Genomic DNA, 22646 nt, shown 5'->3' with positions numbered 1-22646 from the left:
AGCCCACGAGGCAACGGCCTCGCAGCAGCAACAGAAACTTTATGTTAGAGGACCAACGTGCATGTATAACAAACCTTTTATGCCTGAATAAAGTAACCCATTTGTTCACCACTTTTGGTGCCTCTACAATATGTCCTTTAAAATGTTTTGTATTTTCATAGAACAAGCAATGGAAAGAGTACTGTGATCAACGCAATGTTATGGGACAAGGTACTGCCCAGTGGCATTGGACATACGACCAACTGCTTCCTGAGTGTGGAAGGAACAGATGGAGATAAAGCCTATTTGATGACTGAAGACTCTGAGGAAAAGAAGAACGTGAAAGTAAGTGTTTGTTTATGCAGGGACATGCGTTTCTGGGAATTTAAGATCAGTAGGAATTAATCAGCATGCTCTCGACTGTGCACCTGTAGAAGTTCGAGAGAGTCCTCCTTGACATACCGACTCTCCGTAATCATCTCAGGAAGTAGAGGCGCTGATGTGCTTTCTTTATGATTGCATCTGGGACCAGGAGAGATCTTTGGAGGTTACACAAAAAAGCTGGAGAAACTCAGCGGGTGCAGCAGCATCTATGGAGCGAAGGAAATAGGCAACGTTTCGGGCCGAAACCCTTCTTCAGACTGATCGGGGGCGGGCATTCCGCCCGGGCATTCTCCAACCGGGCATTCTCTCCAGAGATCTTTGGATGTAGTTTTGAAATGAAACAGCTCTGCTGTGAGGACCAGTTAAGGTCAAATGTACCCTGAACTAGGATTACCATAGAAGTGTTTGTTCCTAATCTCGCTTTTAAATTCCTCATTCCCCTATGGTAATCCTAATCCCACCCCAAGGAGATTGCTTGCCTGACTAATCTACAATCTGCAATATATAACATCTGCTTCATTCATGGGGAACATTTCAAGCTTGAAAGTGCGCACCACCAGACTCAGGAACAGCTTCTTCCCCTTTGTGATCAAGTTTCTGAATGGTCCTTCCAGAAGCTAGGGCACTGTCCAATTCACCTCTACCTCTCTGGATATTGGACTTTGTTTCTGAAACTGATGCTCTCCAATCTATATTCTACACTTTGCATCTTTCCCTTTGCTCTAACTATTGTATTTGAGCTTGAGTTGATCATATTTATAATTTGTATTATCTGATTGGATGGGATTGGCCTAGAATGAGTGGATGTGGAGAAGATGTTTCCAGTAGTGGGAGAGTTTAGGAGCAGAGGGCACAGACGGGAACGTACCTTTAGAATTTAGAATGGAGATGAGGAATTTCTTTAGCCAAAGGGTAAAGAATCTGTGGAATTCTTTGCCACAGATGGCTGTGGAGGCTGTGGTTCAGTTGCCTTATAGTAGCTGGGAAGATTACCCCCCTCAGATGCTGCCTGACACGCTGAGTTCCTCCAGCACTTTGTTTTTTTACACAGCAGAGTGCCCAGGCACTTGCATCATCTTGGGAGAGATGCTTTATATTTCATATTCATTTTTTCATAAAGTAATCTGGATACTAGACTCTTCCCACTTGATTACAGTCTATTTCTTTTTCTCGATGATATCTTCCTTCTCGATCGCATTATATATCGCCAATGTTTTTGTACAATATGCATCAGTGTGACAATGTAATGTGCAGTACTATATATCTCTGTGTTTACAGACTGTGAACCAGCTGGCACATGCTTTACACCAGAATGAGTACTTGGACGCTGGATGTCTAGTCCGTGTGTTTTGGCCAAAATCGAAATGTGCTCTTCTTCGGGATGACTTGGTATTAATGGACAGGTCTGATAAGTTCAAAATCATTTCACATTGATGTAAATTATAATTTTGTTGATTGCTCCATTGCTGCACAGCACTCTTCTCATCATTTGAAACATTCATGTGGTATCCGATTCTTCTCTGTGGATTTTGAAGCCAATTTGGAGATTTTGGAGCTGTAGCGTTCACTACCGACCTTGAAGAAAGCTGTTAGCGATGGGAATTTCTGCATTTAGTTGTGGATCTATGCATAGGCATTCTCCATAAGTTGATGGTAGACAAAAATGCTGGAGAAACTCAGCGGGTGAGGCAGCATCTATGGAGCAAAGGAAATGGGCGACGTTCTTGCCATAGACGGAGAACAGAGAAGGTTCACCAGACTGATTCCTGGGATGTCAGGACTTTCATATGAAGAAAGACTGGATAGACTCGGCTTGTACTTGCTAGAATTTAGAAGATTGAGGGGGGATCTTATAGAAACTTACAAAATTCTTAAGGGGTTGGACAGGCTAGATGCAGGAAGATTGTTCCCGATGTTGGGGAAGTCCAGAACAAGGGGTCACAGTTTAAGGATAAAGGGGAAATCTTTTAGGACCGAGATGAGAGGGCTGGGCGGGGCGGATGAGACTGGGCGGAAGTCTCAACGACTTCCGCCTAGTGGCACTCACCCCTGTCATTGCAAAGTGTTTTGAGCGGCTGATCTTGGCTCACCTCAAAATCAGCCTCCCCCCCACACTGGACCCCCATCAGTTTGCCTACCGGACCAACAGGTCTACAGAGGATGCCATATCGGCGGCCCTACACTCTGCCCTGACCCACCTGGACAGCAATAACACCTACATCAGGTTGCTGTTCATTGATTTCAGCTCTGCCTTTAACACTGTCATCCCCGCTAGCTTGATCACCAAACTCAGCGGACTTGGCATCTCCACCTCCCTCTGCAATTGGACACTGGATTTCCTCACCAACAGACCACAGTCTGTTAGGGTCAACAACCTCACCTCCTCCACTATAACACTGAACACCGGCGTGCCACAGGGCTGTGTGCTGAGCCCTCTCCTCTACTCCCTCTTCACCCATGACTGCATCCCTAAGAATGGCTCCAACGCCATCATTAAATTTGCCGCCGACACCACGGTGGTAGGACTGATCAGTGACAACGACGAGTCAGCCTACAGGGAGGAGGTCCAGCACCTGACAACCTGGTGTGCCAACAATAACCTCGTCCTCAACTCCAAGAAGACGAAGGAAATTATTGTTGACTTCAGGAAGAACAGAGGGGGCAGACATACCCCCATCCATATAAACGGGACTGAGGTGGAGCGCGTCTCCAACTACAAATTCCTCGGGGTACACATCTCGGAGGATCTGTCCTGGTCCCTCAACACCTCCAAGCTGATCAAAAAGGCGCAGCAGCGCCTTTACTTCCTGAGGAGGCTCAAGAAAGCTCACTTGTCCCCCCAGATCCTGACCAACTTTTACCGCTGTACCATCAAAAGCATCCTGACCACCTGCTTCACGGTATGGTATAGCAGTTGTACCGTAGCGGACAGGAAGGCACTACAACGGGTGGTGAAAACCGCTCAGTACATCATCGGTGCCCCGCTCCCTGCCATGGATGCCCTCCACTGAAAACGGTGTCTGAGACGGGCCGGGAAGATCATAAAAGACCCCTCCCACCCTAACCATGGACTGTTTGCCCTCCTCCCATCAGGGAGGCGGTACAGGTATTGCAGTATTACCAAAGATCTTATAGCGAAGCAAGATGGGTTACTCTCACGCAAACGTGAGGTACGCTCATGGGCGGATTCATGGGTGATTATAGGACACATTTTAGCAACCTGACTCTGCCATCTTGTTCCGCCATCTTGTTCCGCCATCTTGCTCCCGCCTTCTTGCTTCCGGCCAAAGATTGGATCCACAGCGGGGAGAGAGAGTGCGGGGCCCGGGGCAGCGGGGAGAGAGAGTGCGGGGCCCGGGGCAGCGGGGAGAGAGAGTCCGGGGTCCGGGGCAGCGGGGAGAGAGAGTGCGGGGCCCGGGGCAGCGGGGAGAGAGAGTGCGGGGTCTCGGGGCAGCGGGGAGAGAGAGTCCGGGGCAGCGGGGGAGAAGGGGTGCGGGAGTCCGGGGCCGCGGGGGGGAAGGAGTGCGGGGCAGCGGGGAGAAGGAGTGCGGGGTCCGGGGCAGCGAGGAGAGAGAGTGCGGGGCCCGGGGTAGCCGGGAGAGAGAGTGCGGGGTCCGGGGCAGCGGGAAGAGAGAGTGTGGGGCCCGGGGCAGCGGGGAGAGAGAGTGTGGGGCCCGGGGCAGCGGGGGGGAGAGAGAGTGCGGGGCCCGGGGCAGCGCGGAGAGAGAGTGTGGGGCCCGGGGCATCGGGGAGAGAGAGTGCGGGGCCCGGGGCAGCGGGGAGAGAGAGTGCCCCAAGACAATGTTTCTTATTTACAATGTTTCTTATTTAATATCCCTTGTCTAGTCTGAAATAAAGTTCATTATTGGATTAGAAGAAATATAATTGTGTGTGTTATATACATTTATATAATTTTCATGTATGTGTGTTTATAAATATTTTATTCTTTAACAAGAATCAACAGAATTATGAACTAACAGAATTATGAATCTAACCCTATATCACGCACAAAAAGTCCCCCCTGTCAATCACCCTGCGAGTCGGGTCGGTTCCGGTTACTACAAAATCAACTCAAACACTGCTTGTGAGCCATTTAAAAAGAAATGATTTAAAAAACATTAGAAAAGACAATTACCAGAATCAAATTTTATTATTGACACGAAGTTTGAACTGACAGATTTATGAATCTGACCCACACAAACTGTTGCCCCGCAACATTGATTACAGTGCGAGTCGGGTGGGGTTAGGTAGGCTCAGGTTGCTAAAATGGGCGTGGAAAATGCCCATGATCCCCTCCATAGCGTACTACACGTCGTTCCATTGCATTTAGCAGGAGTAGCCTATCTTGCTTCGCTATAAGATCTTTGGTATTACTACGGACTGACGCTAAACTGCATTTCGTTGTACCCATACTTGTATCTGTGCAATGACGATAAAGTTGAATTGAATTGAATTGAATTGAAGAAAAACATTTTTTACACAGAGAGTGGTGAATCTCTGGAATTCTCTGCCACAGAATGTAGTTGAGGCCAGTTCATTGGCTATATTTAAGAGGGAGTTAGATATGGCCCTTGTGGCTAAAGGGATCAGGGGGTATGGAGAGAAAGCAGGTACAGGATACTGAGTTGGATGATCAGCCATGATCATATTGAATGGCTGTGCAGGCTCAAAAGGCAGAATGGCCTACTCCTGCACCTATTCTCTATGTTTCGGGTCGAGACCCTTCTCCAAGAGGAGGAGAACTTCTTCAAAGTAGGCATACCTTGAGGAGATTTCGCAGTGGAGTAGATGAAATGTTTACGAGGGAACTGCAGATGCTGGAAAATCGAAGGTGGACAAAAATGCTGGAGAAACTCAGCGGGTGAGGAAGCATCTATGGAGCGAAGGAAATAGGCGACGTTTCGGGTCGAGCCCCTTCTCCAGTTTAAGATGGAACTGCAGATGCTGAAAATTGAAGGTGGACAAAAATGCTGGAGAATCTCAGCGGGTGAGGAAGCATCTATGGAGCGAAGGAAATAGGCAACACAGATTGATGGTGGATTTCTCTATGACATTGAGTTTCAAGACCCTCCGCAATTTCTGCATTTTTGTTTTCCTGATATTAATTTGTAAAAATTGCCAGTGCATTTTAGTAGAATTTCAGAGTGTATGTTGTGTGCATTTATGTGAACCGATGTTATCTTCTGCAGCCCTGGTACAGATGTAACCACTGAGTTGGATACCTGGATTGACAAATTCTGCCTGGATGCTGATGTCTTTGTGTTAGTCGCGAATTCAGAATCAACACTAATGCAAACGGCAAGTGAATACTTTTTATTCTTGGTACAAAATCAGACAAATATTGGGAAGATTTTTCGTTTAATTATTCCCAATCTTTTTTTTTCAAACTCTGTTTTGTGGCGCATGTACGAATGAATGAATGAATATATAAAAATTTAGCAGTTATTGAAAATTAGACAAATTATATAACTATAACTGGAGATAAAAAAATTATATAAAGAACGGATAAAGGCCCCTCCGACTTATTCGGGAACTAAAACCCTCCTCCAGAAATCGATCAATTTTAGACAATTTTATTGTCACGTGCATCCGTGACAGAGAAATTCCTTTTTTTTTGTAAACAGGTCAGTAAACTCTTGCCAAACCCAAGTACGATCCCTGATTAGTACACGTAGAAATGGTCCATTGAGAACCGCATTCTAGAGTCGCCAGGATTTGGCATCAAATTCAAAGTCCAGCCCGATCCCGGCTAAAATCATTAGTCAGGTTGAGTGTTTAGTTATCATATGTACGAACAACGGAACATTGAAATCCTTGCATCCATAACAGTCCAGTAGACACAATACTTACTCAGGTGGCATAGCGGTAGAGTTGCTGCCTCACAGCGCCAGAGTTCCGGGTGCGATCCTGACTACGGGTGCTGTCCGTACGGAGTTAATACATTCTCCCTGTGACCATTTGGGTTTTATTGCGAAAGTTGTTGTGAATTTAGGAAATACAGCACAATTTTTAACTGTTCGATTATGTTGCTTTCAGGAGAAACAGTTTTTTCATAAAGTTAATGAACGACTTTCCAAGCCAAATATTTTCATCCTGAATAATCGTTGGGATGCTTCTGCTTCTGAGCCAGAGTACATGGATGAGGCAAGTTACTAATGGACAGTGCTTGTAATCTGTTCTTAAATGGTCATGTCTGGATATGAGACATTGCTGGCTAATGTAGCCTTTAATTAAATGTGTTTAAAAATATATATATATTCATACTTAAATACCAAATTGAATAAGTGTGTAGTTAGATTACTTGGAGAAACAAGAAATTGCAGGTGTTGAAACCTGGAATAAGACTGGTATTTTATTTGCTCTGGTATTTTATTTAATTCACATGTTTAATCAATAATGTTTTATTATTAATGTTTAATGTTTCATGTATCATTCTTAACTGTCACTATGTCATGTTGTCACTTGTGGGTGCAGCACCAAGGCAAATTCCTTGTATGGGAATACTTGGCCAATAAACTTATTCATTCATAAACCTATTCAATAAAACAAAGCGCTGGTGAGATTCAGCAGATCAGACAGCCTGGATGATGTAATAAAATGGTTAAGAAGGGTCCCAACCCGAAACGTCACCTATCCACGTTCTCCAGAGATGCTGCCTGACTCGCTGAGTTACTCCAGCACTCTGTGAAACGTCACCTATCCATGTTCTCCACAGATGCTGCCTGACCCGCTGAGTTACTCTAGCACTTTGTGTCTATCTTTGGCATAGCTTAATTGCTTGCCTTAAATAACATTGTAAGCCACTTCATTTTATTTAATTTGTGCTCCTGAATCGATTGGAAATGTTTATTCGTTTGGAAAACCTTACTATGAAAAGGCAAACTTTATCAAAGTGTTCTACACTAACAGTCTAGTTTGAAGTTTCAAATACAGAATAGCTATGTTTCATTCATCTGCCATTAACTAGGAACAAATTCGAAATAACTTGTAGAAACAAGGAATATATTGCAGATACTGGTTTTCAAGAAAAGACACACAGTGCTGGACTAACAGAGGGTCAGGCAGCATCTGTGGAAAACATAGATGGCGTGTCTGGTTCGGATGTTTCTTCAGACTGTGAAGAAGGGTCAGAGTCTGAAGAAGGGTCCCAACACAAAATGTTATTATCCATGTTCTTCAGAGATACTGCCTGACCCGCTGAGTTACTCCAGCACTCTGTGAAACGTCATCTACCCATATTCTCCCTAGATGCTGCCTGACCCGCTGAGTTACTCCAGCATTTGATCTTTTTGAAATAACTTGTAAATATATGTAATTCATGCTCCTGAATCGATACGAAGCATCTCTATGGTTTTAAAAACCCTACCGTGAGAAGTTAATGCAAGCTGTGTCAAAAAGTACTCTACTAGTTGCTGTGAATGCACATGTATATGAAAAAATAATAATAATTGCATCTATTTTCTGTTGGTATTGCTGAGCCATGAGCCTGTGTTTTCCTTGGTATACTAGGTACGGCAGCAGCATACTGATCGTTGTGTAAACTTCCTGGTGGCTGAACTTGGGGTAATGGACTATGCACAGGCTGAGAAACGGATCTTCTTCATTTCTGCCAAGGAGGCTGTAAACGCCAGGATTCACAAAGCTCAAGGGATGCCAGAAGGGGGTAAGTTTATTTAATAATGAGATGACCCAACACTGAAGGTACTAGATAAGTATTATGTGTTATCAATTTTGGTTCAGTGAACCATACAGGTTTGCCTGGAACACATTTCTTTATGGAAAAAGTCCTTGCCTATTGACTTAAAGCAGTCAGTACTTGAGAGTTATTATTATTTTAACATGGATTATAATCATCTAACTGTCTGATTTGTGATTACAAGATTTGTAAGGTTTTTTTTAAACCTCTCCCGTATATTGGTCATGAAAAATGTGGCAACACTTTGTTCCATTTGATTTGCAGGTGGTGCGTTGGCAGATGGATTCCAGGCTAGGCTTTTTGAATTTCAAAATTTTGAACGACAATTCGAGGTATACAGTAGACAGTTATCTTTTACTTTGGCCCCCATAACTATAATAATAATTTTTTTTCAGTTTCTGGTTTGTTTCAAGAATAGAGCAATCTCTAGTCTGTTTCCAAAATAGAGTAATTTAAAAATAATTCAGGTGCATGTTTACGTTGAAATATTTGGAGTTAAAAACCTGTGTGTTGGTTTGATAGCGATGCAAGCCTTGAAGTTGTGCTTCAATCAAGCGATTGGCATTGCTTCCTCAATAGGCTCGAGTGTAGCTTTAGCTTCCTGGAGAACTAACACAGTAAACTGATATTTTAATCACATTCTACTTTTTTTCCAATTGAATTTGACAGACACGGCCTTTTAAATATAGTTTGATTTTGAACAAAAGTACAGGTGCACAACCTTTTATCCGGTGTTCCAGAAACCGAAAAGCTCCGAAAACCGGCCATTTTTTTCAGATGTCGTCTGCGCACCAAAGCTCGCGTTTGGCGCCAAACCTGACCCAAAACGACCCACGGTCAACCCAGGTCTGTACTACTGTAGCGGCTGCCTCCTCCCTGGAGACCGGGAGACGCTTAAACATCTGTAAATCATTGCTTAAATGTTAGTCAGTTAGTTTGGAGGGCTTTTATGTGAAGGGGGGTGAAGGGGTAAACTTTAATTCTTAGTCCCCTACCTGGTCGGAGAGGCGGGGAGCGGTCAATGCCTTACCGGGTCGCCGTGCAGTAAGCTCCGCAGCGCTGTGGCCGGTGGGGCAGCGGGCGGCGCCGGTTGTAGCTCCGACCCCGGCAACTCTACCCCTGGTTGCGAGGCGCTCCAAATCCAGCGCGGCCCGCGGCCCGCGGCTGGACCCCCCAGCTCCGCGAATGTCGGGAGTCGGCGGCGTCGCAGCGCTGGGATACCAGCGGGGTGCGGGCAATGCCTTACCGGGTCGCCGTGCGGCAAGCTCCGGAGCGCTGTGGCCGCCGACACACAACATCGCGGAGCGTCGCTGGATTTGGAGCCGCGCAGCCAGGGGTAGAGTTGCTGGGGTCGGAGCTCCAACCGGCGCCGCCCGCGGCTGGACGGAGCCCCCAGCTCCGCGGCTCCAAATCCAGCGACGCTCCGCGAATGTTGGAAGAAGGCGGCCACAGCGCTCCGGAGCTTGCCGCACGGCGACCCGGTAAGGCATTGCTCGCTCCCCGCTGGTATCCCAGCGCTGCGACCAAAGATCCTATAGCGGAGCTCCTCTAGGATCTTTGGCTGCGACGCCGCCGACTCCCGACATTCCCGGAGCTGGGACGTCCGGCCGCGGGCCGCGCTGGATTTGGAGCGCCTCGCAGCCAGGGGTAGAGTTGCCGGGGTCGGAGCCACAACCGGCGCCGCCCGCGGCCGGACGGAGCCCCCAGCTCCGCGAGGTTGGGAGTCGCCGACCAGGTAGGTAGGGGACTAAGAATTAAAGTTTCCCCCTTCACCCCTACACCACCACCACCACATAAAATCCCTCCAAACTAACTGACTAACATTTATGCAATGATTCTCCCGGTCTCCGGGGAGGAGGCAGCTGCTCCAGACTTTTCAAGCCGCCCGCGCTACCTACCTAATCTACGCTAAAAATCTTCCATTCTGAAATCCGAAAATGTCCGAAATCCGACAAGTGTCTGGTCCCAAGGCTTTCGGATAAAAGGTTGTGCACCTGTAATTCAAAATGGTTTTCTAATTCATGTCAGTATACCCAGCAGGAAGATGGAAATTGTGGGGAAAACTAACAATTGAAGGCTGTTTCTGGTCCCTAGTGTCTGAACATAAGACTGTAAATAACTCCAATGACATTCTGTAAGCAGTTTATATTCTTGTCGACTGTCATAAACTAGCAATTGCAGTTCGTTGGTATTACATTGTTCTTGAAGACAATTCAGCTTTTCTGTTCTTTCTTTCCAATACCTTTCAATAGAAGGAAACATTTGGTATTTTGTTTCTTACGTGAAGCCCAATGCAACAAATGTTTGTTTCTCTATTCTTCAAGGTGCCTGATACCCAGGCACTGTAGACAGAATATGCCTGGCATTGTTGATCTTAAACAAGATGTATTTACAATTTCCATTCTTCTTTGTAATAAATATAGAAATTGTTGATTGTTAATAATCATAGAAATTGATGATCGGTATCTTGCCTAACCATGTCTCAGTTTCTCTTTGAGAAAATTCTTCTTTCCTACAGCTCTACCCTAACAATGTGTGTATTTTACGTGTCAATTTTTTGTGTTCATTGCTGAAGTCTAGACCAGCTTCGGCGAGGTGCTTTTACCTATGATGTTTTACTTTCTGTTATCTTATTCTTATTTTCACCTTTTTGTTCCTCTCAAATGACATTGATCAGGTGTTCTTCACTTCCACTAGTTCTTGCATCTCTCCTCTGCACTAGGAACACATTTGTCAGATGGCTTAAAGATGGGCCAAAAGCCAAGTGGTTATTTCTTCATTTCATTCCTTTTTAGATTATTTAAGTGTAGTCTCAGTTAAAAATTCTTAAGTTATCAACCTACATTTCTTTTTAGGTTTATTATTGTCGTGTTTACCGAAGTACCAAGGAAAAACTTTAGTTTGCATGATATCCAATCTGATCCAATACTGAATTGTATGCAGTCGTCAAACTGGTCCATTAGGTGGATCAAAGGGGGAAGATACAGAGTGCAGAATATAGTTCTCAGCATTGTAGCGCATCAGTTCCAGAGACAAAGTCCAAGTCAAATGGGGTAGAGGTGAATCGGACAGTACCCCTTTGCTGCTCTAGCAGAAAAATAATGTATTTAAAATGAGAGTGCCAAAAGATCACATTTCTATTTTAAGTTGTTAACATTTATCCTTCTGGTCCAATGCTGACCATGCATTGTCAGCATATCTGGCCCTGTTCTCACTGTGCTCCAGTGCATGCATTGCTCTCGTCTGCCAGACACATTCCCAGCCATGCACCCAGCTGCACGTCTGCCACACTCCTAATGCTGGCGGTCTAAGGGGTGTTGCTCTGAGGCTTTTGCTGAGATTAGATGGACAAAAGACACACAGATGAGTGTGACCAGCCAGTAAGGCCACGGTCACCATCTTCTTCAATGTCCCAGCACAGGCGGGGGATATGGTGTGTGAAGATTGGGGACCATGGCCTTAAAGCTGACCTCTTTGTCTACTGGGCAGCAATTGTCCCTGCACTTCTGCATGTTTCTGAGGTAGGCACAAAATGCTGGAGCAACTCAGCGGGCCAGGCAGCATCTCTGAAGAGAAGGAGTGGGTGACCCTTCTTCTAAACCTATCCATGTTTCTGAGACTTGGACTATCAATAGCCGATACTTCAGAGCGCTGTAAAGATAACACCAACACTGCCTGCATTACATCCACTGCCAGGACAAGTGATCCAATGTCAGCATTCTTCTCCGGCCCAATACTCTGAATATTGAGGCGCTAAATTCACTCAATATAGAAACCACTCAGCAAGTCAGGCAGCATTTTCTGGAGCGCATGGTTAGGCGATGTTTTAGGTCAGGACTTCACTCCGATGGGCAAGACATATCAGTCACATGGCCAGCACCAAATGCCCAAGCACCAAACCTGAATCGATGCCTAAAAGTCTATTTCAGGCTCTGTCACAAGAAGAGATTACCAGGTGAAGATCAAAGAATGTTTACAAAGGGTATATTAGGAAACGGGTAGGATCCCAACTGACTCTCGGCCTCTCAATGTGGAGAAGGAACATCTGGAATAGAAGGTAGTTAAAGGTAGAAGGAGAGTTGACCAAACTATTCAACTGCCTTGTCATTCCACGCCTGCCTCACCCGTTGCTTTTGAACCCCAAAAGAATGAGTGACAGCAAATCATCCTCAATCCTGAAGGGCTTGTAAATCGCATGAATGCACTTCTTATCCAGTAGTTGTCAAATGTGTGAAATTCTGATGCATAAGCAATTTAAAAGTAAAGCTTTCATTAATATAATAAATGCAGGGTTGAAAGAAAAACTTGATAAGACACCTACAGAGTCCTCCATAATGTTTGGGACAAAGACCCATCATTTATTTATTTGCCTCTGTACTCCATAATTTGAGATTTGTAATAAAAAAAATCACAAAAAATAAAGTGCACATTGTCAGATTTTAATAAAGGCCATTTTTATACATTTTGGTTTCACCATGGAGAAATTACAGCTGCGTTTATACATCGTCCCCCCCCCCTTTTCAGGGCACCATAATGTTTGGGACACATGGCTTCACAGGTGTTTGTAATTGCTCAGGTGTGTTTAAATGCCTCCTTAATGCAGGTATAAGAGAGCTCGCTGCATCTAGTTATTCCTCCAGTCTTTCCATCACCTTTGGAAACTTTTATTGCTTTTGTGCCAATGAAAGTCAAAGAAGCCATTATGAGACTGAGAAACAAGAATAAAACTATTTGAGCACCTCCAGAGAAGACACCCAGCAACTGGTGATGCCCATCAATCGCAAACTTCAAGCAGTCATTGCATGCAAAGGATATGCAACAAAATACTAAACATGACTACTTCCATTTACATGACATTGCTGTGTCCCAAACATGGTGCCCTGAAATTGGGGGAGTGTGTATAAACACTGCTGTAATTTCTACATGGTGAAACCAAAATGTATAAAAATGGCCTTTATTAAAATCTGACACTGTGCACTTTAACCACATGTGATTTCTTTCTATTACAAATCTCAAATTGTGGAGTACAGAAGCAAATAAATGATGGGTCTTTGTCCCAAACATTATGGAGGGCACTATAGTACAAAGGAAAAAGTTAGAGACAGGTGAGAATTGCCAAAGAATGTTTAAACATGGCTTTGAAATAGATGAAAGTGAAAAACATAGACAGCAAAAGTGCTGAAACTTTGTGTGAAGCAAACTGAAGATGTTGTCACGCTAATTAGAGAGCCATCCGGTGGTCAGAGTATGTAACTGTATCAAATGTGAAAACACAACGCTAATGACAGAGTTGTGGTGAGTCATAGATGGGGTCGTCTTTCAGAGCCCTATTCCCTGGATGGGAATGTCAAATACCAGAGGACATAGCCTTAAGGTGAGAGGTGCAAGGTTTAAAGGAGATGTGTGGGGCAACTTTTTTTACACAGAGGGCACTGAGTGGCGGGGGTGGGGTTGGAGGCAGATATGATGGTGGTGTTTTAAGAGCAGTTTAATTGGCACAGGGATATGCAGGGCACGGAGGGATATGGATCGCGTGCAGGCAGATAAGAATTGGTCTTGGCATTATGTTCGTCACAGACCTTGTGGCCGAAGGGCTTTACTGTTCTATGTTCTGGTAAGAACAAATAGGGAATGTATTTTTTATGAGATAGTTAATTTTAATTGTCCCAGTTGTGACATATCACCTGACTTACAGACAATAGGTGCAGCAGTAGGCCATTCAAGCCAGCACCGCCATTCAATATGATTATGGCTGATCATCCGCAATCAGAACCCCGTTCCTGCCTTCTCCCCATATCCCCTGACTCCGCAATCTGTAAGAGCCCTATCTAGCTCTCTCTTGAAAGTATCCAGAGAACCGGCCTCCACCGCCCTGAGGCAGAGAATTCCACAGACTCGCAACTCTCTGTGTGGAAATAGTGTTTCCTCGTCTCCGTTCTTGCTCGAAGCTTCCATAATGATCACCACACTCTGCACGAGGAAGCCCAATTTGATCGCCTCGGCCACTAGGTCAGACCTAGTCCTCGCCCCCTTTACGTATTATCAGCAATGTTTTCTGTTATTTTACACTGGTATATAATTTTAAACACATTACTGTGAATGCAGATCTCTGGGCCCGCCTTGCTGCTGACTGTTTGCATTTATGATTTGAGTTTATAATTTAGTGCTGTGTGTTCTGTTGAAGTTTCTGCACCTTTCTGTTGGTCACCAGCAGCAAGTCGGTCTCTGAGCAACTGCGCAGTCATTGTGCAGTGTGAACAGTGGCAGGTTCACAGTAATGTGTCCCCCCGCTTGGCCCTCGCAGGAATGCATCTCGCAGTCAGCAGTGAAAACAAAATTTGAACAGCACACGATCAGAGCTAAACAGATCATTGACACTGTGAAACAAATCATGGACGCCATCAATATCGTTGCGGCAGAGAAGAGGTAAGCCAAGGCCCCTGGTGACGTGATTTATGTGCACGGGGTTACCTTGGGAAAGCTTTATCACTGAGGAATGTTGAGGCGGAATGCTAAATATTTAATTAATTGTTGGGGTGGAGATGAATTCCATGAAGCATTAAATTTCATTTCAGCTGTTACAGCCGAGCCAATCTTGCTGCTCCTCCACCTGCCTGCTCAACCACAACAAAATTAGAAAATGTCCAATATGTCATGATATCAGTAATACAGCACAGAAACGGGCCATTCGGCCCAACCTGTCCATGCTGGCCAAGATGCTCCATCTATGTTACCTGCTTGTGTTTGGCTCCAGTCCTCTAAACCTTTCCTTTCTATGTACCATCAAAATGTCTTTTAAATGTCATTATAGTACCTGCCTCAGCAACCTCCTCTGGCACCTCGTTCCATACACCCACCTCCAGGGGAAATAATTGTCCCTCGGGTTCCTTTTAAATCTTTCCCCTCTCACCTTAAACCTCTGGTTCTTGATCCCATACTCTGGATAAAATACTCTGTACATTCACCTCATATTTTGCTTGGGCAGTTTAGACCCCAGCGGTATGAACATTGACTTCTCCAATTTCAGGTAGTCCCTACTTTTTCCTCCCCTTTCCAGCTCTCCCTCAGCCCACTGTCTCCGCCTCTTCCTGTCTTCTTCTGAGTTTCTCCAGCATTTTTGTCTACCTGTACATTCACCGTATCTGTTCCCCTTATGATCTTATATGTCTTTACAAGATCACCCCTCAGCCTCCTGCCATCCAAGGAATAAAGTGTAAATGCTGGGCTTGTGGAGCTGAGCTTGCACTCAGTCCAACATGATCGATCTTACTGATCGACATGAAAATGTGTGTGGGGATATGTTGCAGTGAGGATATTTGCACTCGGCAACAGGACAAAGATAACACGAGGAAGCCAGTTAATGAAAACTTAGCAAATGGAGGTTAAGGTGGGGAACGTCTGATGCCAATACGCAGAAGTGATCTGTCAATGAAGAGATGGCAGAGGGATGTAGGTGATCTTGTGAATGAGTAAGAAAGCATTTAGCTGGCAAGTGCAACAAGTGGTTGGCCAATGGCATGTTAACCTTAATTGCAAGAGGGATAGGTTTTAGAAATAAGGAAGCATTGGCACGATCGCACAATGTGCTGGCGAGGCCACACCTCGTGCAATACATACAATAAAATGACAAAAACACACAAACACAAATTTAACATCCACCACAATGAGGCCACCAGGCACCTCCTCACTGTGATGGAAGGCAAAAGTCTTAAAGTCTTTGTCTCTTCCCTCCTTGTCTCCCTCTGCACAAGCTTCCATCCTTTTATTTAAGAAAATTGGAGACTCCTCTAAATTGGGCATTTTGCGCACCTCCATGTTTTAATTGCCACTCCATTGACGATACTTCCAAACGGTCTTCTTCTTCGACATTGAAATTCCCTTTCTCCTCCGATGTACTTCTTAAAACTTCTTTCTTTGGTAGCGATTTTGGTCATTTATCCAGATTGATCTGAAACTCGGTTTCAAATTTTAGCTGTGAAGGTTCTTGTGAAATGGCTTGGGATGTTCAGCTCCATTGAAGATATTTCCAAGTGTCCGTTCCTGTTGCAGATTGTAACCTGTCCATCTGCAGCAGGAATTTCTGCCCATATTTAAAGAAGAGCATGTCGGGAGAGGTAGTCTTTAGTTATTGATAAGGCCGGCAGAATGAAATCTCCAAATTCTGTGGTGAAGGATCAATCTGTTTATTTAAGTATAATGGCATCCCTAGTTGACATTGACAGCTTGTTTTTGGAGAATGGGTTTTGTGAAAATTGAGGAACCCCCCCAGCTTAATATGGGATTCAACAGCGAGGGTACTGTACAATGGTTTGGGAGAATTTGTACGAATTGAATTAAGAGCGGATATTCCCGAAACTCGATGATAATTTAACACAAAGGCGTCTCTGCTGTCAGAGTGGTTTCACTGGAGGAACGCGAGGACCACCTCGACCGGCTGGAGTTTGTACGCAGTAAACTGACGTCCCTCTCAGAGGGTTGTAAGAGAAAAATCAAAATGGTGACAGAAGAAGTAGAAGTGAAGGTGAGAACTTCCCTCATCAGTAAATGTTGTTAGCTTTTCAGTTTGAGTTTATTGTCACCAATCAATCAACCTTTATTGTCATCTTGCAAAGCAACAGTTGTACAGTGCAAAATGAGAAGACGTTTCCCAGGGAATACCAGAGCATCGCACATGAATCTTAAAACATTTCACACATAATAACAAATCCAATCCCTGATGAAATACGTATATCGAGGTACAGTGAACAGCTTTTGTTGCATGCTAACCAGTCAGCAGAAAGACTATACACGTTCACAGTGTACAGATACATGCTAAAGGGTTATAACATTTAGTGCAAGATTAAGAATGATCAAAGATAATCCAAGAGTCTCCAATGAGGTAAATAGTAGCTCCGGACTGCTCTCTAGTTGTAACTATTACACTCCATTTTATCTTTGGTCATTTCTGAGATTAACCAAAATATTAAAACTAAATGTAACATGTTTTAAAAACTTGTTATACATAAGTCCCCTGATTGAAATTGTATCTCAAAACGATTAAACTCCAATAATCTGCTTTCCAACTATTCAGGAATTCTGATAGTTCCTCATCTGGCTGACTAGGTAATGTTCACAATAACTTCAGACTTTAGAGATACAGTGCGGAAACAAGCCCTTCATAGGGGCAGCATGTACAAACTCTGTGAAGACTGCACCTGTAGTCGGGATCGAACCCGGGTCTCTGGTGCTGTGAGGCAGCAACTCTACCACTGTTTAAGAATGAACTGCAGATGCTGGAAAAATCGAAGGTAGACAAAAATGCTGGAGTAAATCAGTGGGTGAGGCAGCATCTATGGAGTGAAGGAATAGCTGATTTGTGCTCTGATTTGACACTACCACTGTGATTTGAATCTGAGTTTACTGCGAAATGTATTACAGTATTATATCATCTCCTTCACCCCCACCCCCCCAAAAAGTAAATTAAAATTGTGTTGAAATATTAACAGAAAATTACATACAATGGTCTAGAAAATCTAATAGTCAGGCACCAGCCATGGTCCTGAGCAGAAGCCATTTGTGTTTTGGGGATTACTTATAAAATTTCTAAGTTAAACTATTTTTAACAGTCTTGTAAATAATTAGGAGGAGCTCACTTGGAAACAGTTTGACTGTTTAACACGAGTGTTATTTCAGGTTTCGGCTGCAATGACGGATGAAATCTGCCGCCTCTCTGTATTGGTCGATGAGTTTCGGGGCGACTTCCACTCTTCTCCTTCAGTCGTGAAGTTTTATAAAAACGTAAGCAAACAAATTAATCGATGGTCTATAGCATGTGGCCTCTTGTGAAATAAATTCAAATGTTGAGTGAAAACAGGCACAAAGCTGGAGAAACTCAGTGGGTCATGCAGCATCTGTGGAGAACATGGATAGGTGATGTTTCACAGAGTGCTGGCGTACCTCAGCGGGTCAGGCAGTGTCTCTGGGGAGAAGGAGTAGGTGATGCTTTGTGGCGGGACTCTTTTTCAGACTGCATAATGAGAGTTGAGTGGGTTTTCATGTGACTAAATAAACAAGAGGTACTGGTGGTGGTGGGGGATGGGGGGATGATGAAGTGACCAATGATGTTTACTTTTGTAACTGTCGGTGGCGAATCTTTTGTGCACTGTATGTAAAAACAAAGAGTTTCACTGTACCTTCTATCCATCTGTTGCGATTCCTCTGCAGGACCTGCACAAACACATCGAGGATGGACTGGGGAGGAATCTGGCTGATCGCTGCTCCAGCGCAGTGCTTGCAGCGCTGCAGACTGCACAGTTGCAAATGATAGGTTTGTATGTTAAGGCACGGCCCAACTCGGCTTCTGAATTAAGCAGCAGGATGTGCGGATCTGAGTTGTGACTGTCTGTTGGACTTGCTAGAATAGTGAAAGGCCCGGATAGAGTGGATGTGGAGAGGATGTTTCCAATAGTGGAAGAGTCTAGGACCAGAGGGCACAGCCTTCGAATAAAAGGATGTACCTTTAGAAAGGAGATGAGGAGGAATTTCTTTAGTCAGAGGGTTGTGAATGTGTGGAATTCATTGCCGCAGACGGCTGTGATATTTTTAAGGTGGAGATTGACAGGTTCCTGATTAGTACCGGTGTCAGAGGTTATGGGGAGAAGGCAGAAGAATGGGGTTGGGAGGGAAAAATAGATCAGCCATGTTTGAATGGCGGGCTGAATGGCCTGATTCTGCTCCTTTATCACTTATGAACTAATGAAGTATCCACTCTCTTCAAGTACGTGACTGATACTCTAAGGAACCAGACCCACCCCCACCCCTGGGAACAGTACTGGTCCCCACCCCCACCCCTGCTCCACAAACCCTCATACATCCTGAGCTAATTATATAAAAGCCCAATCTATTTGGGGTGTGAAGCTGTCCTGGTGAGATGGCGAGGGTATTACATGTAAGCTATGAAGGGACTGGACATCCATGGTAAAGATAATGTTACACACGGAATTCTCTGCTGCCTAAAGCAGGTAAAATAATTAATTCTCACTTGTTTCCAGTCATTTAAAGTCCTGGAACTTGAGATGTAAATGGTGCAGATTTATGTCCATAATATATATTTTTTAAATAGCAAAGGAGACTAGAATTTTCTTAATCTGTTTAATTACCAAATTTTCAAAGAAACACTGCCCCGTAAAAGCAGCGAACATAATCAAAGACGTGTCCCACCCCGGTCACTCCTTCTCCCCGTTCCCGTCCGGCAGAAGGTACAGAAGTTTGAAAGCGAGCACCACCAGACTCAGGAACAGCTTCTTCCCCTCTGTTATCAGGCTTCTGAACAGTCCTTCCATAAGCTAGGATGCTGTCCGATTCACCTCTACCCCATTGCGGACATTGGACCGCGCCGACCAGCGATCCCCGCACATTAACACCATCCTACACCCACTAGGGACAATTTTTACATTCACCAAGTCAATTAACCCTACAAACCTGTACGTCTTTAGAGTATGGGATGAAACCAAAGATGTCGGAGAAAACCCACGCAGGTCACGAGGAGAACGTACAAACTCCGTACAGACAGCACCCGTAGACGGGATTGAACCCAGGTCTCGGGCGCTATATTCGTTGTAAGGCAGCAACTCTACCGCTACGCCACTGAGACCGATCTAAGTTGGCGGTTAATTTATTAAATATTGATCGGAGTCTGTATATTTTCCAGGAAATCTGAAAACGCTGCTTCCAGTGAATGTCCAGAATCAAGTCAGTGAACTGCTACCCTATCACAAGTTTGATCTCAGTTACGATCTGAATTGCGACAAGATCTGTGCAGATTTTCAGGAAAACATTGAGTTCCAATTCTCTCTTGGCTGGACGTCACTGGTCAGTCGGTTCCTGGGACCCAAGAATGCCCGCCAAGCCCTGCTGGGACTGGCTGACCCCACTTCCCAGGTAAGCTGCCACACTCACCTGATGGGGGAGTTACATTTTGTGTAATCAATTTAGACTTCAGAGATACAGTGTGGGAACAGGCCATTCGGCCCCCCGACTCCATACCGACCAGCAATCACCCCATACACAAGCACTATCTTACATATGCGGGACCATTTAACAATTCTACCGATTTACCTACAAACCTGTATGTCTTTGGAGCGTGGGACGGAAACCGGAGCTCCTGGTGAAAACCTGCGCGGTCACAGAGAGAACCTACAAACTCCACACAGACAGTACCCATAGCTAGGTTTGAATCTGGGTCTCTGGCGCAGTAAGGCAGCAACTGTACCACTTTAAAACTATAAAAATTCAAAAACAGTCTTTTTTTCATTTTGGAATTAACGCTGCGTGATTTGAGGTGTATCATCTCTACATTGGTTCAGATTGTACACTACTACTAATTGCTCTTGAGAGAATGGGTAGACAGCAACCAGCTTTCCTCTGCATTTCTGAGTGCAACTAGAAGTGGTATAATTGCCCATAAATAATGTTCACTCCTGCGGTGAGGATTTTGTATTTCGCACTTCTTTTCCTTATCTCGCAACCCCTTGTCTTCTTCCCATCTCTGGCTTTTGTCCAACCATCTTCTCTCTCCTGTATCCTCCTCTCACTTGCCCTGCTCCAACCTCACCTCTAGCTTTTCTCTCTCCTCCTACTACACTCAGTCTAAACAAAGGTCCCGACTCGAAACGTCACATATCCATGTTCTCCAGAGATGCTGCCTGACCCGCTGAGTTACTCCAGCACTCTGTGAAACGTCACCTATCCATGTCCTCCACAGATGCTGCCTGACCCGCTGAGCTACAAGAGCACTTTGCATCTTTGGTTTTTGTAAAGCAGCGTCTGCAGTTCATTGTACCCACAAGCTAAAGTCAGTTTAGACCCTGAACGGTGACCAACACAGACTCGCTCCATCCTCACCATTCAATACGAAGGCCAGTTCCAAATGGCCACCAAGTTTAAACCATTTGATTTGCACTTGCTGTATGTGTACCAGTAAGTCTTTCAGGCAGATGTTTACGCATCTACCATTATGACGTTTTTGTAATCTGATCTAAATGACAGTAGAAAAATCAAAACACTTTCAGTGCAGTTTCAATTCATCTCGTTGGAATTTTGAGGTCCTTGTAGTATATAGTCATGCAGCATGGAAACAGGGCCACATGCCCACGCCGACCAATATACCCCATCTACACGAGTTTCACCTGCCTGCGTTTGGCCCAGATCCCTCTAAACCTATTCTACCCATATACCTGTCCGAATGTTGTTTAAACGCTGTGATACTCCCTGCCTCAACTACCCCCTCTGGCAGCTCATTCCACACGCCCATCACCCTCGGTGTAACATAAAGTTGTCCCAAAGGTTCCTATTCATCTTTGTCCCTCACCTTAAACCTGTCCTCTGGAAGAGATTTTAAAGATTTTGTTTTAAATATATCTAATTCACCTACATTTAGTATTTTGTAAATAGCAAAGTATACTTTATACAGAGCAACATTTTATAGAAAAATCATACTTTGGTGGAAAGAACAGATAGAGGCATCGTTCAGCAACTGCAGAGCAATATGCTGCCAAGATTACACCCCACGCGGGCGACTATTTGTGTGTTAGCCACAGGAGCAGATCTACATTCACATATTACAATCACTCCAGTTTTAAAATCTTAACTGCTACAGCAACCAATAGCTCGATTCTGTCTGCAGTTGTACAGGGCCCTAGTGAGACCACACCTGGAGTATTGTGTGCAGTTTTGGTCCCCTAATTTGAGGAAGAACATTCTTGCTATTGAGAGAGTGCAGCGTAGGTTCACAAGGTTAATTCCCGGGATGGCGGGACCAAAGATCGTAGAGGGACAAGATAGACCACTCCTTCGAAATTCAATGGGCTGACGTGTAGTACGCAACGGAACGTCACGGCCGCCATTTGTTACAGCGACACTCGACTTCCGGTATTCCACCCGCTGTGATTCAAAGCAAAGATTATAGAGCTCCGCTATAATCTTTGATCCAAAGCAAAGATCCTCAAGTATCTTGTAGCGGGAACAGACCCCTCCTTTGTGTAGTTTCCCTTGCATTGTATTGCTTTAACACACACTGCAAAAAATTAAATTTAACGTATATATATTTAATATATTTATATGAATGTGTGTCTGTGTGTGAGAGGCAAGTTAGAGATAATAGTTTATTCTCATGTATCAGAAGCAACTTTGATTTAAATCATCACTATTAATTTATTTGTCTTGTAAGATGATATACATAAACCATAAAGGCAATTATATATATAATTATATAGTAATAATAAATATATGCATATATATATATTTATACACACACATATATACACACATACACACACACATACATAAGCACACACAAATGCACATACATATTGATACATTTATATGCATACATATATACACATATATAAACATATATATATATATATATATATATATATATATATATATATACACATATACATACATATATACACACATATACATGCATATATACACATACATGCATATATACACATACATATATATTTATATATATTATCATTTTCCAACGATCAATAGATTTACGATCAGCTCCTGTGGATTGGAGGATAGCTAATGCTATCCCACT

The 22646-nt window shown here is 44.2% G+C and overlaps 1 protein-coding gene across 4 annotated transcripts in view; it reads left to right on the top strand.

The window, feature by feature from the left end:
* The window catches only part of LOC129703637 (mitofusin-1-like), a 46069-nt gene that overhangs the window by 12534 nt on the left and 10889 nt on the right, over window positions 1-22646 (top strand). For all 4 annotated transcript variants that reach the window (XM_055646246.1, XM_055646248.1, XM_055646249.1 and 1 more), the window contains exons 4-14: window positions 162-324; window positions 1642-1766; window positions 5553-5661; window positions 6400-6507; window positions 7873-8026; window positions 8324-8391; window positions 14364-14485; window positions 16454-16580; window positions 17732-17836; window positions 18263-18365; window positions 19749-19978. In XM_055646246.1, coding sequence (XP_055502221.1) covers window positions 162-324; window positions 1642-1766; window positions 5553-5661; window positions 6400-6507; window positions 7873-8026; window positions 8324-8391; window positions 14364-14485; window positions 16454-16580; window positions 17732-17836; window positions 18263-18365; window positions 19749-19978 — 1414 coding nt within the window. The remainder of the gene's footprint in view (window positions 1-161; window positions 325-1641; window positions 1767-5552; window positions 5662-6399; window positions 6508-7872; window positions 8027-8323; window positions 8392-14363; window positions 14486-16453; window positions 16581-17731; window positions 17837-18262; window positions 18366-19748; window positions 19979-22646) is intronic.

The sequence above is a fragment of the Leucoraja erinacea genome, chromosome 14, assembly GCF_028641065.1.
Source record: "Leucoraja erinacea ecotype New England chromosome 14, Leri_hhj_1, whole genome shotgun sequence".
In the NCBI taxonomy this organism is placed as follows: Eukaryota; Metazoa; Chordata; class Chondrichthyes; order Rajiformes; family Rajidae; genus Leucoraja; species Leucoraja erinaceus.
This window is presented reverse-complemented; position numbering and strand designations above follow the sequence as displayed.